This window comes from Bos javanicus, chromosome 17 (genome assembly GCF_032452875.1).
Source record: "Bos javanicus breed banteng chromosome 17, ARS-OSU_banteng_1.0, whole genome shotgun sequence".
In the NCBI taxonomy this organism is placed as follows: domain Eukaryota; kingdom Metazoa; phylum Chordata; class Mammalia; order Artiodactyla; family Bovidae; genus Bos; species Bos javanicus.
Genome location: NC_083884.1, coordinates 63,149,606 through 63,166,001, shown reverse-complemented (window position 1 = coordinate 63,166,001; position 16,396 = coordinate 63,149,606). Strand labels below are relative to the sequence as shown.

General features: G+C 61.4%; 1 protein-coding gene across 5 annotated transcripts in view; it reads left to right on the top strand.

The window, feature by feature from the left end:
- PXN (paxillin) overlaps positions 1–16,396 on the top strand; it is a 43,187-nt gene that overhangs the window by 24,356 nt on the left and 2,435 nt on the right. For 2 of the 5 annotated variants that reach the window (XM_061385001.1, XM_061385002.1), the window contains exons 2-14: positions 6,596–6,819; positions 7,127–7,242; positions 7,613–7,749; positions 7,861–8,062; positions 8,981–9,116; positions 10,574–11,434; positions 12,459–12,734; positions 12,971–13,264; positions 13,922–14,023; positions 14,282–14,452; positions 14,555–14,728; positions 15,267–15,348; positions 15,453–15,601. In XM_061385001.1, coding sequence (XP_061240985.1) covers positions 6,596–6,819; positions 7,127–7,242; positions 7,613–7,749; positions 7,861–8,062; positions 8,981–9,116; positions 10,574–11,434; positions 12,459–12,734; positions 12,971–13,264; positions 13,922–14,023; positions 14,282–14,452; positions 14,555–14,728; positions 15,267–15,348; positions 15,453–15,601 — 2,924 coding nt within the window. Of the gene's footprint in view, positions 1–6,236; positions 6,335–6,595; positions 6,820–7,126; positions 7,243–7,612; positions 7,750–7,860; positions 8,063–8,980; positions 9,117–10,573; positions 11,435–12,458; positions 12,735–12,970; positions 13,265–13,921; positions 14,024–14,281; positions 14,453–14,554; positions 14,729–15,266; positions 15,349–15,452; positions 15,602–16,396 lie in introns of those variants that run through there. The other 3 variants (XM_061385004.1, XM_061385003.1, XM_061385006.1) reach the window with 3 other exon arrangements.

Below are 16,396 nucleotides of genomic sequence, written 5' to 3'. Positions count from 1 at the left end.
CGCCTTTATTCTCTCGTGTCTCTGATTACCTGTGCTCGGTGACCTTGGGCGCCACCCAGGCACCCAGCCAAGAGTCGGCCTGCCTGCTGGCGTACTCTCGTTATATCAGTCCCTGCAAGGAAGGGCAGGCGGGAAACTGTTCTCCGAGGCAGGTGGAAAGCCCAGGGAAGAGCGGCCTTCTCCACAGGGCCGCCGCCCACCTCTCGGGGCAGCAGCCTGGAAGACTCTGGCCTACGCCCAGGGTTTCCTGTGTGTCACCCCCAGCCCACACTTCCTGCAGGGCCCAGAGGAAAATGGCAGTTCCTGTTGAGTGAGGCATGAGTCAGCGGAGGGGAGCGGTGGCTGAGTCTTCATAACCTCCAGGCACAGCTATTAAATATTTAAATGACACTCCAGTATTGATTGTTTCTCCTCCTGGCCCCTTAGGGAGCACAGTTTCCCTGTCTGGGATTCAGATAATAGCAGTACCTTGGATTTAGACAAACTCTGAAGAACTCCAGGAAAGTTCTCTCTAAATCTCACCCGAGATTGTGTTGTCTCCTCCTCCTCGGAGCTTGCAGTCTGGCGTGGGAGCCAATTGGGTCTGCTTATTTTAGGCCGACTCAGTGACGGGTACCTGGCAGGCTGGGCCCACTGCTTTCTCTGGCTCACGGCTTCTTCTCCATCTTCTTCCTCCTCACTGTCCCGCTGTCTTTCAACCCTTCATGCTAGCTGCTGGGGATAGGGCACCCAGAGCTTAATTTCTTGGAGAGGAGGCCGTTGGTTGACAAGAACCCAGAACCCAGATCGGCAGGGGAAGGCGCCTCTGAGAGACCAAGTTCCTAGTCAGGTCCTAGCCCAGGCTTGCTGGGGCTGGGCGGTACAGAGCGGACCTGGCTGAAATGGTCGGACTGGCCCTTCCTAGTCCCAGATCTGCCTGTCCTCCCAGGACAGTTATCAGGATAAATATACCCAGCTCCCCATTCCTGGGGAGTTACTCAGCGAGCAAAAGTGCCCCGCCGCTGTGGATTAGATTACCTCTGCCCCTACTGCTCATGTGCTTGGGGCTGGGGGAGGGGAGACCCGCCCTCCTGCGGCTAGCCTTCCTAATCTGGAAGTCTCAGCAGAGGGGGCCGAGAGACCATCCCCATGGAGGGGAGCCGGCCCTGCTGTTAATGCGGCCCCTTCCTTAGGCAGGGCTGAGCCCTGCTCCCTGCTTGCATCCTGAGCTCGGGCAGCTTCTCCTCGGACCCTCGAGGTGACCAAGGCTGCCCCAGTGGTCAGCAGGGGTGGAAACCTCTCGCCCGGCGTTCTGAGCCCAGCAGGGTGGGCAGGCCGGAAGGCCGGGCCTCTCCAGGTCCAGAGGGGAAGGGACTTGCTGTCTGTGTGAGAGGCTGGGTCTCACCATAAATGGCGGGGAGGGACGGCTGGCCCTGGGCCACTGGGACAGCCTGTACCGGAGCTCTCGGGGCAGGATCCACTCTACCCTCCCTCGGCTTCTCAGCTCCTAAGGAGATACCTGCCTGGGCCATGGAAGCTGAGTTAAAGTGGCCTGCAGAAAGAAGGTGGGTGAGCCCAGTCTTGGAAAGATCTTGTTCCTGTTGTGGGCCCCTCCTCGGCCAGGCCTTGAGAATACAAGGCACGTCGAGGTGGGGTCTTTCTGGTGGCCAAAGGACCCCACCTCTTTTAAGTTGGCCTAGCGTTGGTGGGTGGGGCCTAGCTAGGGGGTGGCCTGTGAACTCTGGGATGCGATGATGCCCCCATGAACCTGCCCCAATATGAAGACCCGCTGGGGTGGCTTCTCCTGTCGCGACTTTGTTTTCCACCCCCTGAACGGTGTCCCTCACTGCTGATCTGAGATTGCAGCATCCTTTCCCTTCAGGAGTGGGCCAGGGTGGGGAAGCGCTTTTCTCCTTCTCATCCAGGCCTAACCATCCCTGTGGGCAGGAGCTCATTTACCGAGAGTGTGTGTGTGTGTGTGTCCGCCCGCCCGCCCATCCCAGAGACTGTGCTAAAGCGGGCACTTTATATCCACTCTGTCCTGTAGTCCTTACTCCTGTGAATCAGACGGTGAAACTCCCATTGGACAGACAAGAAAACTGAGGCACAGGAGCAGTTAAGCAGCTTGGCCTGGCCAAGCAGCTTGGCCTGGCCGAGCAACTCGGCCATGCAGCAGAGTCTGTGTGACTCAGAACCATCCCACCGTGTGAATTCAAACACCTAGAGTCCTCAGAGCCTAGGATGGGGGGAATGACATTGTGCTGGGCTCCCCCCACCCTGCCTCCACCCTCCGCCCCCACCTTGAGGGATCACGGCCGGCCTTTTATCTCACTCTCTCTGGCGTCTGGCCAGCTCTAGGCCTCTGATCTTGATAGTCGTTATCGCATTCTAAGAAGTGGCCAAGCTTGGGTAGGAGGAAGGCAGGCTTTCGAAAGAGGCCTGGCTTGTCTTTAGACTCCAGTTGGGGGTGGAGCTGGTTAATGGCTTTTCTTTAACTTCTTATTGGGTCAGCTCAGGCCCCAGGAGCTGCAGCCTGGGGGAGAGATCCCCTATGTTGGGGGCATCAGGGGGTCCTCCCATCCCGGAGTCCCCCTCCCGTCATCCCCACGTGTCTGAGCTGGTTTGGGAATGTGAGTGGCCCTGGAATGCAGGCAGACCGGCCCCTGGGTCTCCTCCCTCCCAGGGCAGAGAGCCTGGACACCTGAGTGTTAACCCTCTCAGGGCGGCAGACCCAGGGGCTCCCACTCTGTCCTGAGGATTGTGCTCAGCGGGTGGTTACTGCAGCCAGCTGGGAGAAGGGCCTGTCACCTTGGCCTGGCCCTGGTGCGCTGTGCCCACCAGATACCTCCCTACACCTGGGCAGCTCTCAGCCGAAGCCACCACCTCTCTGAGCTGCTGCTTAGGTGCAGCCACCGGGCCCTGGAAGCCAGGGCTTGTGCCTGTCTCTCTCGGGTTCCTGCGGGCTCTTGCGGCACTTTTGAGTCTCGCCTTCAAGTGATATATGTGCTTGCAGGCTTGGCACCCGGGCCCGTTGTGCCCTTCCTCGCAGCCTGCTCCGTCCTGAAAGCTCAGTTAGGCCTTTCTGGCATTGAAACTTTGCCGGTGTTCCTGTGGCCGGCCAGGGGCTCCCGGGTCTTCCCCTGGCTCTAAAATTCCGTGATTGCAGCGTGGTTACCTTCGGTTACTCCCGGCCGTGGAGAGCCGACGGGCGACTAGCGCCCCCTGGCGGGCAGTGGGGGACAGTGCACACCCCTCCCAGCCAGGGCGCCGCTGGCTGGCCTTTGCCTCTGGTGGGCTGGAGACTTAGCGTTAACACCCTCCACCCACAGTGTCAAAAGGAGAGACTCAGAGACCCTGTACACATGTACCCAGAGACCCTCTCCTTGGATGGAAGTGCCAGAGCCTGAATCAGCTGGTCCTCGAGGCAAAGCGTCTGCAGAATCTGGGGTGGTTTCCTCCAGAAGGAGACTGGAAAGCCCCCGAGAGATCTCCTTCCCCAGGGTGACCGGGGCCCTCCTGGTGGCTCTGACTTGTCCCAGAGTGCTCAGGCCTGGACCCAGAAGCTTAGTGGAGTTTGAGGCCTTCCTCAGCCTGAACTGCTTCAGATGCCGCCTCTGTGTGGATGAAAGGCAGCCTGCAAACGTGGGAGGGTGTCTTCTCAGACACCCTCTCCGGGGCATATGCTAAGCAGTCTCTGAGCCTGCCCCTAGGGGATCCAGAGCTGGCACCAGGCAGTAACTCTAGCTGAAAACTGGGGACCCCCCAGCCCAGACACCTTGGGCCGCTGCCTGCAGGCGGACTCCCTTGTTCCGTCCTCCACCTGCCTCCTCTGTTTATTCAGGCAAGAGAGGAGTTTGCTGAGCCTGCAAGAAGACTTTGGCCCGGCACCCTTGTGCAGCCTCTGGGGAGATAGCAGCCCCAGGAACGCAAAGTAGAGGCCAGAGAGTACCCCCCACGCCTTCTGTGTTCCCTGGTCTTCCTTGAGGCACCTGTGGGGGGTTTGGTGGAATTGGCAGCCACACGGGTCCCATCCCTCCCTCAGACAGGAGTTTCGACAGCGACGGGGCTCTTCTCTCGGACATCCAGACGTTTCACTTTGAGTGTTACTTTATTACTTTGCTCTTCTCTCTTCAAGGTCACCCTTTTCTTGTCCTGCCCAGATCCTACCCAGAGAGGACTTAGAAGGAGGAGTCAGCACTTGGCACCCTCACCTGGCTTCCTTGGAGGAAAATCTTTTTTTTTTCTCCTGTATTTCTGAAGCAAATGACATGTGATGTTTGCAGCCCCCTCCCATGTCCTGTATCATCTGCTCTCCCATGTAAACCTCGCACCAGTGCCGTCAGGTGGGGGCCAGGTGATCTGCCCTATGGCCATGGGTAGGGTAGACAGAGGCGCTGGGACTGACCTCAGGTCTGGCTTGACTCCACAACCTGTGCTCTTCCGTCTCGATCCCCCAGGACTGTGCCTTCCGGCCCACAGATGTAGCTGTGTTGAAAAGAGTCTGTTTAAATCATAAGCCAATCAGCCAGACTTGGAGTCAGCTCATGAACAAGGCGGGGGACGGCGTTTGGTGCAGGGGCGGCAGTGTCCCTAGCTCAGAAGCTTTGACAGGGAAGGTTCACCATCTGTCTTTGATTGAGTGGAGCCCAAGAGACCGCGTTCAGGTCCGAGTGGCGTCCCTTCGGTCAGCTCAGGTGGCGCAGGCATGTGCCTCTACCTCTCTGAGCCTCAGTTTTGCCATCCGCACTAGTGGTGTTGTGAGGAGCAAAAGTGGTGACCCAGGTGGCACTCCCAGCACGCGGCGGGCCTTCCAGCATGGCAGCTGCTCCCGTTACCCTTACTGGACTTGCACTTGTTGTCAGCTCTAGGGGGCTGGCTCTGTCCGTGGTGGAGAAGGAGGGATCCGCCCCGCCCTGCCGGCTTGGGCACAGAGGAAGCCAGGATGCCTTATGGAGCCAAGGCAGCAGGTGTGGCCGTGGAGAGGCCACTGGGATTGGCCCTGGAGGCTAGTTCCTTTTCCTCTGTTACCTAGACACACGCAGACTCCCTCTAGTTCCGGTTTGCTACAGACAGGAAGTCAGACGTCTTCCAAAGGACCTCGAGGGGGAGGGGGACCTGCAGGACCTGACCTTCCTTGGAACAAGCTTCTGATCAGCAGGGCTAGGAGCCTGGGGTAGGTGGGGCCAGGCCAGCCTTGGGTGTCAGAGATCAGGGCAGGCAGCTGGGAGGCGGTGTGGGCCCGCAGACTGGGGCCCTGGGTGTGGCCCTTGATTCCTTCTCACTGCCTCTGAGCAGGGGTAGGGTTTGGAGACTGGGTCACCAGGAAGGACCAGACTGGCAGCCCTGGAGCTTGGGCCCTGTCATTCAGGAAGCTGTGCCATTGAAACCCGGCATCATCTTGTGATCACCGCAGCCTCTTGCAGGGCAGAGTTTTGGGTTTTTTGGGGGGCCTCCGAGGAGTCGTTCCTGTGACGCACTGGACTTTGGTATGGCGGCGGTGGGCGGGGAGCAGTCCTATCACCTCTTGAAGTCAGTTTCCCATCTGTAAAGGGAGGGTGGGAATTCCAGCCTCATTAGAAGGGTTAATGGAGACCATGGATACAGTGTGCCGAGCACTGGGCCCATTACTAGTAAAGGGCTGTGAGCCAGCCATTGCTTTCTGAGGATGGTTATCACCAGGCCCCGACCCCAATGGGTCAGCACTGGGGTGAGAGTGAGCTGGTTGGTGAGCACAGAGCAGGGCATGAGTGAGGGCATGGCATGTCGGCCGGGCTAGGGCAGCTGAGGGTCTCAGGAGGGGAGGATCAGCAGTTCCTGCCCCCACCCCCTCCCCCAGCTGTACCCTTCTTGTCTGAGGACTGGGGAGATGCAGAGCCCCCCCTGTTGGTTGCCCGGTGCCTGGGTAATGGAAGCTCGCACTCAAGGCCGATCCGGCTCCCTAGCTGCTGTTAAAAGCAGAGTAGTGGGGCCCTGGAGCCTCTGGGGCCAGGCTGCCTGCCAGGCTTCTGCAGAAACAGCCTACAGAGCAGTCCAGCCTGCCCCTCTCTGCCGAGGGGGTAGGGAGCAGCATGCCAGCCTCGTCCCGGCCCCCACCTCCCCAGTAGCCCTGAGACTAGGGAGGAGCTTGGAGCCTGATGGGCTTCTACCTGGTCAGGAAGGCAGGTACCACCCCTCCAGGCTGCGGGCTGAGCTGGCTTAAGCTCCTGGGGGGGACCTGGCCCCTCCCTGTGACGTGGGGCCCCTCCCGCCTGGTCTGTCTGCCTTGCCCTGCGGAGTCAGGCAGGCATTTCTGACTCCCGGCCAGCCAGCCGCACAGTCCTGTCGGGGAGGGAGCGCCGGTGCCTGGCTCCCAGAGGTAGGAGAGCCCCGGGGGGGCGGCCCCAGAGCCCCCAGAGCACCTCCTCCTTGGCCGGGAGCTGAGCTCTGGGCGCACACCTGGCCAGGCTGGTCCGGGCTGGCACCTTTCTGCCCCAGGGCCGGTCTTTTCTCCCATGGGTGGGGCCGGAGCTCAGAAGTTGCTCATCAACTCTCAGGTGCAGGCCTGAAGGGTGCCGGCCCTGGAGGCTGAGTTCCCAGGACCCCTCTCCCTCACCCATTCCCCGCCCACTCTCTGCAGACGCCCTGCTGGCGGACCTGGAGTCCACGACCTCCCACATCTCCAAGCGGCCTGTGTTCTTGTCTGAGGAGACCCCCTACTCCTACCCGACTGGGAACCACACGTACCAGGAGATTGCCGTGCCCCCCGTCCCACCGCCCCCATCCAGCGAGGCCCTCAATGGCTCGGTCCTTGACCCCTTAGACCCCTGGCCACCCAGCACCTCCCGATTCACCCACCAGCAGGTAAGGTGGGGGATGGGGAGGACTCAGAAGTCAGCTTTGGGGCCAGTGGAGCGGGTCTGGCAGGGGCTTGGGGAGCCCAGGAAGTTGGGGGGGAGGCGCGGCAGAGGCAGGAAGCGTCTGGCCCTCCCCACCGGATGCCACGTGAAGGGACAGTGACCAAGCGTTAATCACCTGTCTCCTGGCCAGAGTGTGGAAACTCCCTGGTGAGGCTGGCCGTGAGCGGGAGGCCCCCGGGGGTGATGCGGGCTGTTCCTTCTCCACCCACCCCCGCCCCTCGGGGAGGCCCTGAGCACCGTCCTCCCCACAGCCTCAGTCCTCATCCCCCGTGTACGGCTCCAGTGCCAAGACTTCCAGTGCCTCCAACCCCCAGGACGGCGGCGGGCCCCCGTGTCCCCGAGCCGGCGAGGAAGACCACGTGTACAGGTGCCAGCCCCTCCCCTGACCCGGGGATCCCACACATGCTGGGCTGAGTCAGCCGAGGCTGCGCCAGGGCGCTGGAGGGGGGCGGGGGTTCCTCCTTGGGTCCTCGGGTTACTGCGGAAGGCCCGGTGTGGCCTTATCTGCCATCCCCATGCAGCCACTGGGCTGGGTGTCACACCGCCCTGCATGGAGGAAGGTTCAGGAACTGAAGCAACACTTCCTTTCTTCTCTCCTCTCGCCACATCCCTTCCCCACACTTTGTCCTTGGCTGCTGGAGACGTCGGATTCTCACCCCACCCCCCCGCCCCCTCCTGGTTCTCCTGGAGGATTTGAGGAGCTTTTCTCACCACAGCCTTCCCTTTGCTTCTTGAAGCTTCCCCAACAAGCAGAAGTCAGCTGAGCCTTCGCCCACCGTCATGAGCTCCTCCTTGGGCAGCAACCTCTCCGAGCTCGACCGCCTGCTGCTGGAGCTGAACGCCGTGCAGCATAACCCCCCAGGCTTCCCCGCAGGTAGGACTGGGCCAGGGGTCCCCCACTCCGCCCCTGCTCCAACCCCTTCTGCTGGTCTTGGGTCCCTGCGGGGCTCAGGGCTGAGCGGCTCTTCTCTTTCCTTCTCCCAAGATGAGGCCAACTCCAGCCCACCACTGCCGGGGGCTCTGAGCACCCACTATGGCGTCCCAGAGAATAACAGCCTGCTAGGGGGCAAAGCTGGAGCGCTGACCAAAGAGAAGCCCAAACGGAACGGTGGCCGGGGCCTGGAGGACTTGCGGCCCAGCGTGGAGAACCTCTTGGATGAGCTGGAGAGCTCCGTGCCCAGCCCCGTGTGAGTCTCCAGGGGGCCCTCCCGGGCCGGGGAGGGTCTCAGTCTCGCTCAGCCCATCCTGTGCTCATCCCTGGTGTCACCCTGAAGTTCCTGCTGTTTGCCGGGCCCTGCACCAGGCCCTGGGGGACGGCAGTGAGCCACCATCCCTCACGGAGGACAGACGCTGGGCGCACCGAGGGCACCCCAGCCCAGCGGCTGTCAGTGCAGGCTTTTTATTTGTTTCCAGCTACACATGTGGCTTGTGGGATCTTAGTTCCCCGACCAGGGCTGGACCCCGTGGCCCCTGAAGTGGACCCCCAGGGAAGTCCCCCAGTGTAGGCTTCAGAGCCACGCAGTCGGGGCCACATCTTAGCTCTGCACTTTGGGAGTGTCGTCTTTCAAGCCTTCGTTTTCCCATCTGTAGAAGGGAATAAGGGGAAGTGAGGTCGTGGGGATGAGACCACCCACCTCAGTGGGCTGAGACCTGATAAGACCCTTAGAACACGTTACCGAGTCCACATGGTAAGCGCCTCCCCAGGGTCAGCTCTTCTCTGTTTTTCTGCATGGCTGCAGCAGCCTTGCGTGTGCGTCTAGTGTCGTGGAGGCCACACAGGATGCCGGGGCTTGTTGCACAGGCAGGCTTGGGCTTGGGCTTGGGCTTCTGGGAAAGGTGCCATGTGAGCTGCCTTCTCCTCTCCCCCGTAAGCTCCGCTTGGCGCTCTGTCCCCCTGGCCAACAGCATTGCCCCCCCACCCACCAGCAACATGTCCCCAGGAGAGACTGGGAGCTGGTGGGCTTCCCCGGGGTTGGGTGGCGGCTGGGTCCCAGTGTCGGAGCCGAAGTGTTGACCCTCCCCTGGGGAGGGGAGGGCCGGGCCATGCTGGGGGCGCTCAGGCTGGCCCCAGGGGTCCCTGCTGATGCCTCCTTGCCTGTCCGCAGCCCCACCATCACTGTGAACCAGGGAGAGATGAGCAGTCCCCAGCGAGTCACCTCCAGTCAGCAGCAGACGCGCATCTCAGCCTCCTCCGCCACCAGGGAGCTGGACGAGTTGATGGCCTCGCTGTCGGATTTTAAGGTGCCCTAAGGTCCCCCCACCCCTGCTCTTTCCCCTGCCCTGCCTGCTCAGAAGCCCCCAGTTTTCCCCTCCCATACCCCAGTGTGAGTGGCTGGGACTTGGCCACTCAGGGTTTGGGTGCCTCGCCCCGAGCCTGGGACACAGGGGCATCCAGCAGCCTGTGAAGGCTGGGGACATGCTCAGCAGGACATTCCTTCCTGCCTGGGTGCTCCCGGCTCCCCACCACCCAGGCAAGGATCAGGAGGCTGGGACAAAGGGCCCAGTGTTGGTGGCTGCTCTTGGCGGGGGAGGGCGGGCTCCGCTGGCGGGTGGGATCCTTCACCCAGAGGTCATTTGTCCCGGAGCCCCATCTCCCACGCTGGCTGGCGTCCCCAGCGTGTCCTCTTTCTTTTCTGCTTCTGGCTCCTTCGCCGGCCTCCTTCCAGCCTCCATGGACCTCCGAGGCCCACAGGCTCTTGTCTGGGAAACCTCATCTATCAGGCTCTTGGGCACACCTGCCAGAGGTGCCCTGTCCCCTACCCACCACCTGCTTGTGTAGAGGAGGCAGTGCCTCGGTGGGTCCTGATAGTGACTGAACTCCAGTTCCTGACCGTTACTGACTCCACCCTTCCCATGGTTGGGGGAGCATGGTTAGGGAACTGGAGGAGGGGCACCAGCTCTGGGCCCCAGGGGCACCTCTGAGCCTCTGAGGCTTCACCTGGGGCGGGGCAGTGGCCTGCACGTGTGAACCTCCTGAGTGGCCACAGTCAGGAGCGTGTACACTGGTCTCAGGCGGGAACCGCGCCCCAGCGCCCTTTACACTTTGTCGCTTTCAAACCCCCTTGAGATTCCCTTTAGACTCCCTTGAGAAGCTGTGCTGGTTCTCATTGAGCCCCAGGAGCGAGGTTTCGGGGGGATGTAGGAGACCTGGGATCACCAGGGAGAGACAGAGCCGGGAGCTGCCTGCAGCTGCCTGTCTCCTAATCATGTCTGGGCTGACCTCCCCCGGTCCACCCCATTTTAATCTCTTCTCTCTCGTCCCTACTTGGACTAGGAGCCCCACAGGCGTGGGTCAGAGGCTGCTTTCTGCTGCCTGGGTTCTTTTTTTTTTTTTTCAAAAAAGACAATCTTTATTTGGCTACGCTGGATCCCAGGTGCAACATGTGGGGTCTTCAGTTGCGGCATGTGGGATCTGGCTCCCCCACCAGGAGTCGGACCCGGGCTCCCTGGATGGGGAACGTAGATGGGAACCAGGGAGGTGGAGCCCAGGAAAACCCTTCTAGGGGCTGAGTCTTCTTCCAGAACCAGTTGTTCTGCTTCAGCTTTGCTGCCATCTTGGTCTGGTCAGCGCAGATGGTCTGGTCAGTGTAGCTGGGGCTGTCAGAGCCCTGAGGCCCGGTCTGCCCCCCAGTGTGTGTCCCTCCTCACCTTTCCCGTCTCTCTCCTCCCCCCTGTCTCTTGTCTTTCTCCTCCTCCAGACCAGCTCCTCCTCTGCTGTGGCCTTGAGCTCCTCGGGGCTGCCGCCCGGCTCAGCTCCATCCTCACACCACAGCCTCTCCCCTCCGCCTCCTGCCGGGTCCTCTGGAGGCCTGCCACCCCCTCGGAAGCCCTCCCCTCAAGGCCACAGCCACACCCTGGGCGTCCTCTGCGCCAAGGACAACGTGGCCCCCGGCCAGCTCGATTTGGCTGGCTTTGGGGTGATGCCTGACACCCCCAACTCAAGGTTTCCCTCCACAGAGGGTTGGCCAGGGCTGCTGAGTGTAGAGAGCCAGGCTCACGTTTGGAGGGACCCACCAGACCTGGTTGAGGAGCTCTGCAGGGTGCCTCCTGGCCACATTCTACCCTACCCTGGGGGCACAGGTCCCCAGGATCCTGGGGCCCCCCAAGCGCCATTGGCCAACGCTTTGCACCCGGAAGAGGCGGTGGCTGCCACTTGGCAGGGGCCGTGGGCTCTGGGGGTGCTCAAGCCTGAGCCCCCGCAGGGAGCTGCTCCCAACTTCCAGGAGGTCACCGAGCCGGCCGTCGTGGCCGTGGACCGTCAGGCCGTCTTCCCCGATACCTGGAGCCTCACGGAGGAACGTGGATGTCAGGAGAGGGCAAGGCCAGAGCCAGGGGCGCCGGAGAGCGGCCGCCACACCCCCGTTGAGGACGAGCAGCTAGGTGGAGAGACGCCCCTGGCAGGTGGCCTGGTCAGGCCAGCCTGGGGACCTGAGACCCCCAGGAGGCCAGAGGGCACCACCGAAGTCACCACCGAGGCCAGGATGGACCGGCCAGAACTCCCACGGGCTGTGGCCGTGGACACGCCCAGCACCACGGAGAGGATTTCCACATCTAGCCAGGCAGGCGCGCACTCGCCCGGCTGCTCGGCGTGGCCCCGCCTGGCTGGCTGCATGCAGCCTCCCTGTCTGCGCATGTCTGCTTGGGCAGCCGGTTACAAGAGGCTGCGGCCTGAGACCCTGACGGCCAGCGCTGGGCAGTGGGCTCTGTGGGGCCAGCGGAGCTCCGTGGCCCCCGGAATCTCCTAGTGACAGCCAGCCTCTTGCTCAATGAAGGCTTTTTCCTTTAGATGAGCTTCGCCTGACATCCTGATGGGATGTGTGTGGAATGGTTAAAAGCATGGGCTTTGAAACCAGCAAGAAGTGAATGAATACAAACCACGCTTCCAACTCGCGTGCCCCATGTGACCTTGGGCAACCCCCCCGCCACCAGCCTCAGTCTTCTTATCTTTAAAATGAGGGAAAATAGACCCATTTCCCCCAAGGTTGTCCAAAGGATTAAATGAAACAATGCCTGAAAAGTGCTTCGGAAGAACATAGCACGCCGTCCCCAGTGAGCTGTGGCTGACGTCATGTTATTATCTGCTTTTTGCTTGATTGAAATTTTTAGGCCCTTTTCAAAAGCGACAACAAAATGAAACCAAACTGCTAAAAACAAGTAGGTTATAATCCTTCTTATATAAACGAGGGGAAAAAAAACAACTGGTTAAAGGATATACTGGAAGAAAAGACTATTTTTTTTTGTTTCTATTAAGAAACAAAAAAAAGGAAGGAAAAGTCTCAAGCCCGTTCGAGAATGTCCACTTAACGTTCTTTCACATCATTCTTGTAATAACTCCTTAAAGCCATTGAAAAAAAAAATACCATTACCCCATTTAAAGGATGGAGAAGCTGAGGCCCTGGAAGTTCAGGGTCTTACCCAAGGTCAGGGCCCCCTGCCTCTGCTCTAGCTCTGCTCGGCTCATCTCTGATGGTTGGGTTCTTCTGCTCTCCCCTCCTGGCACCCCCCCCACCCCCACCCCCGAGTGTGGACTGAGCCGCCTCCGCTGACCCCAGAGTGGCCTGTGACAGTGTGCCTCCCCTCTAGATCCGCTCGGTGATCAGGAGGAGCCGGGAGACCGGCCACGCTCACCCCATGTCCCGGGAGCCCTCCCCTCGCCGCCGGCTGGACCCCGCCACCCTAAGCAGAACCCCGTCCCAGGAGCGGCTCATCACCGAGCTGCAGGGTCGGCTGGGCATCCGGCCGGAGGCAGAGGAGGCCACGGGGGCCGCAGGGGCCTCCACTGAGGACTGGCTGACCGAGGGCGTCGTCATCACTGTGCAGCCGCGTGGGAGGCGGGCTGGGGGGCAGCTGGTGGAGAAGGTAGTGAGCAGATGCCCCTGGGCCGGGCCGGGGCGGAAAGGGCCTCTGGTTCTTGCCCATCCCTGGCCAGAGGGCAGGTGGGGTGGGGCGGGCGAGGGGGGCCATCCTGCGTCCTCGCGAGGCCGGCCTCACCCCTGATGCCAAGAGTGAGAGGGCCCTGGGAGCCCCCGCCCGCCGAGCTGCCGTCTCCTCCACCGTCTCCGTGCTCACCTCTGTCCCTCTTCTCTCCCTCCCAGGTCGTCTTCCCTCCCGGCTCTCCTATTCCCCTGCGGAGAACCTTCTCTGTTCTGCCTTCTCCTCTTCCTCCTCCCAGCCCTCTGCTCCAGCACCGCAAAGACGCCTCCTCAGCCAGCAGCTCTCCTCCCCTGCCCAGCCCGCCCACCCCCTGCGGCCCCTCCGGGGTCCAGAGCACTGGGACGGGGCCGCAGGGAGTCGGCGTGCAGGGCCCCGCCCCGTGCGTGGCTGCACCCCGCTCCGTGAGGTCCATAGGCTGCCAGACCGATGAGGATCCGCTCTTCCCCCCGATGCAGGCAGGCCTCCTGGGGCCCAGCCCCACCTGTGCCTGTCCTTATGCTCCAGCGGCGTCCCCACTCTGCGCGCGCACGCGCGCGCGCGCACACACACGCACACACACACGCAGCGCTCTGTCTCTCCACCCCCAAGATATCATGTCCGTCCTTGCACTTGGCCCTGTGCCTCCACCACAAGGCACCTGCGAGGTACCACAGCCCTGCCTTGGCCTTGGCCTTGACCCTGGACCCTCGCTTCACCCGATGTCCACGCTCACTGCCTCCCCTGAGGTGTCAGCCGCCCCTCGGTCCTGCCCCAGGCTCCCTTTGAGGATGCTGTCCTCAGAAGGAAAACCAAGCCTGTGTCCCCTGCAGCCCCAGGTCTGGTACCTGGCAAGGCCCCCTGGCTCTCTGACCCATCACCCCGCCCCTCAGTCCCGTGCCTTTGGTGGGCTCACCTCTCTCTCCTCTTCATCTCTCCCTGGGCCCCTCTCTCTCCTGGTGGTTTTTCCGTAGACTTTTTCTCCTGATTTTGGTTACTGCCAGTAGGGGGGGGAAATCCATTCTCTTATCTTATCCTGGAGTCCCTTTTGTGACATGGTCTAGTGACAAGTTTTCTTATTCTTTCTTCTGTAATTAAAAAAAATAAAAGCAATCCTTCTCGTTTCCTCCCCTAAGATCCAGGACCTGGAACAGAGAGCAGATGGCGAGCTGTGCTGGGCAGCTGGCTGGCCTCTGAACGGCAGGCAGAGTGGCCCCAAAGGGCAGGACATGGGAGGGGTCAGTGCTGAGGCTGGGGCTGCAGGTCCTGCTTGTGTTGTGTTCCGGGGCCCAGTCAGGCCCACCGTGAGCCCCTGGGACCCCCGGATGCGTTGTGGAGACCGTTCCCACCTGAGGGCTTCCAAGGCCCCTGGAGGGGCTACACTTCCGCCCGCCTCAACCTGTCTGTCCAGGAGGGAGAGACGCCCTCGTGCGGCAGCAAGTCCCCGCCCCCAAGGCCCAGGTGTCCTGACCTGCCCTCTTTCCCTGTCTCTGCAGTTTATGGCCCAGGGGAAGACGGGGAGCAGCTCTCCCCCAGGGGGCCCCCCGAAGCCCGGGAGCCAGCTGGACAGCATGCTGGGGAGCCTGCAGTCTGACCTGAACAAACTGGGGGTCGCCACGGTCGCCAAGGGGGTCTGCGGGGCCTGCAAAAAGCCGATCGCGGGACAGGTGATGAGGAGGGGTGGGGCATTACCGGGGGGCATGAGAGGCAGGGTGCCCGGCGCAGGGGCAGGGCCGGGTCCTGAACCGCATCCCCCGCCCCTCCGTCAGGTGGTGACGGCCATGGGCAAGACATGGCACCCCGAGCACTTCGTCTGCACCCACTGCCAGGAAGAGATCGGCTCCCGGAACTTCTTTGAGCGGGATGGACAGCCCTACTGTGAAAAGGACTATCACAACCTCTTCTCTCCGCGCTGCTACTACTGCAATGGGCCCATTCTGGATGTGAGTGCCCAGGTGCAGGGGTGGGGGCCAGGCGAGGCCCAGAGAGGTCACGCGCAGGCCCGAGCACACACAGCCGGGAAACTGGGATTCACCCTCTAGCCTGAAGCACGGCTGGTCCTAACGCCCATCATGCAGCCATCCCCCACTCCCTTCTGCCGAGGACAGGTGGAGCAGAGTGCGGGCTCCCTCGCTCTTCTGCTGTGAAACTTTAGGGAAATGCCTAGCCTCTCTGGGCCTCCATGTCTACACTTAAAAGATGGGTGGCCCAGTAGAATGTATGACCTCAACTGCCCGTGAGGATTACAGGAGACAGAGCGTGTCTGGCATGTCACGTCCTTTTCAGTAAATCAGAATTCTCAGTGGTGTTCAGAGCACAGCTGGGAGAGACCCCCATCTGGGGAGCGTCAGCTCCTTCCTTGACCGGTGGAGGGGGAGTGGGAAGGACACCCTGGCCTGCAGGTCTCTCTCAGCTGGGGGTGGGGGGTGTCTGTCGCGCACACCAGCCGCTCAGCTGGGGCCGCACGCTTGGCTTTCACAGAAAGTGGTGACAGCCCTCGACCGGACGTGGCACCCTGAGCACTTCTTCTGTGCCCAGTGTGGAGCCTTCTTCGGGCCTGAAGGTACTGAGCCTTGGGGAGGTGGGCTGTGGTGCGGGGGGAGCCCTTGCTGAGTCAGGGTGGCCCCTCCCCGAAGCTTAACCTGCCCCCCAACCCCCGCCCCTCAGGGTTCCACGAGAAAGACGGGAAGGCCTACTGCCGCAAGGATTACTTTGACATGTTTGCGCCCAAGTGTGGCGGCTGCGCCCGGGCCATCCTGGAGAACTACATCTCGGCCCTCAACACCCTCTGGCACCCCGAGTGCTTTGTGTGTCGGGTAAGGAGCCCCGTCGCTTCCTCTGGAGGGGCTGAGAGCGGGCCGTTGCGGGGAGAAGCGGCTACCTCCCTGTGCTTTCTGAAGCTGACTTACAGGGCCTGCTTGAGATTCTTGATCAGGTGGGAAGGCAGGCAGCGCACTCCCTCAAGCACAGTTGGTCCTGGACCAGGGCTTGTGCAGGGGCTGCGAGAAATGAGAGCAAGGCAGACCTATGCAGCCGCCCCTGGGTCAGGCCAGGTCCAGGAGAAGGGGATGTGAGAGTGAAATGAGGTAACAAGCCTTCAGCAGCCTCGGCGGACAATGGAGGATGGTTTCCAGACTGCATTCTGGGGGATGATGGCCCCCAGATGTTATGAGGGTTCCGGCAGGGGTCCCCTGATTATGTAAGTTTGGGAAACACTGTTCATTGCAGGACTTCTCAGAGCCTTTAATATACCTGAGTGTGCCTGCGGATCTCTATAAACGGGAATCTAGGATGCGGAGTTTGACCTCAGAACCCTTTTTTTTTGACACCAGGGTTTCTGGGCACATATGCTGCAGTGCCCAGGAGTCAGACCTGTGTTTGAATCCAGGCAGTGCAACTTAGCAGGCTTCCCTGGTGGCTCAGTGGTAAACAGTTTGCCTGCCAATGCAGGAGATGCAGGTTCGAACCCCGGGTCAGGAAGATCCCCTGGAGAAGGAAATGGCACCCTACTCCAGTATTCTTGCCTGGAGAATCCCATGGACAGAGGAGCCTATCGGGCTACAGTCTGTAAGGTCACAAAAGAGTTAGACATGACTGAGCAACTGAACAGC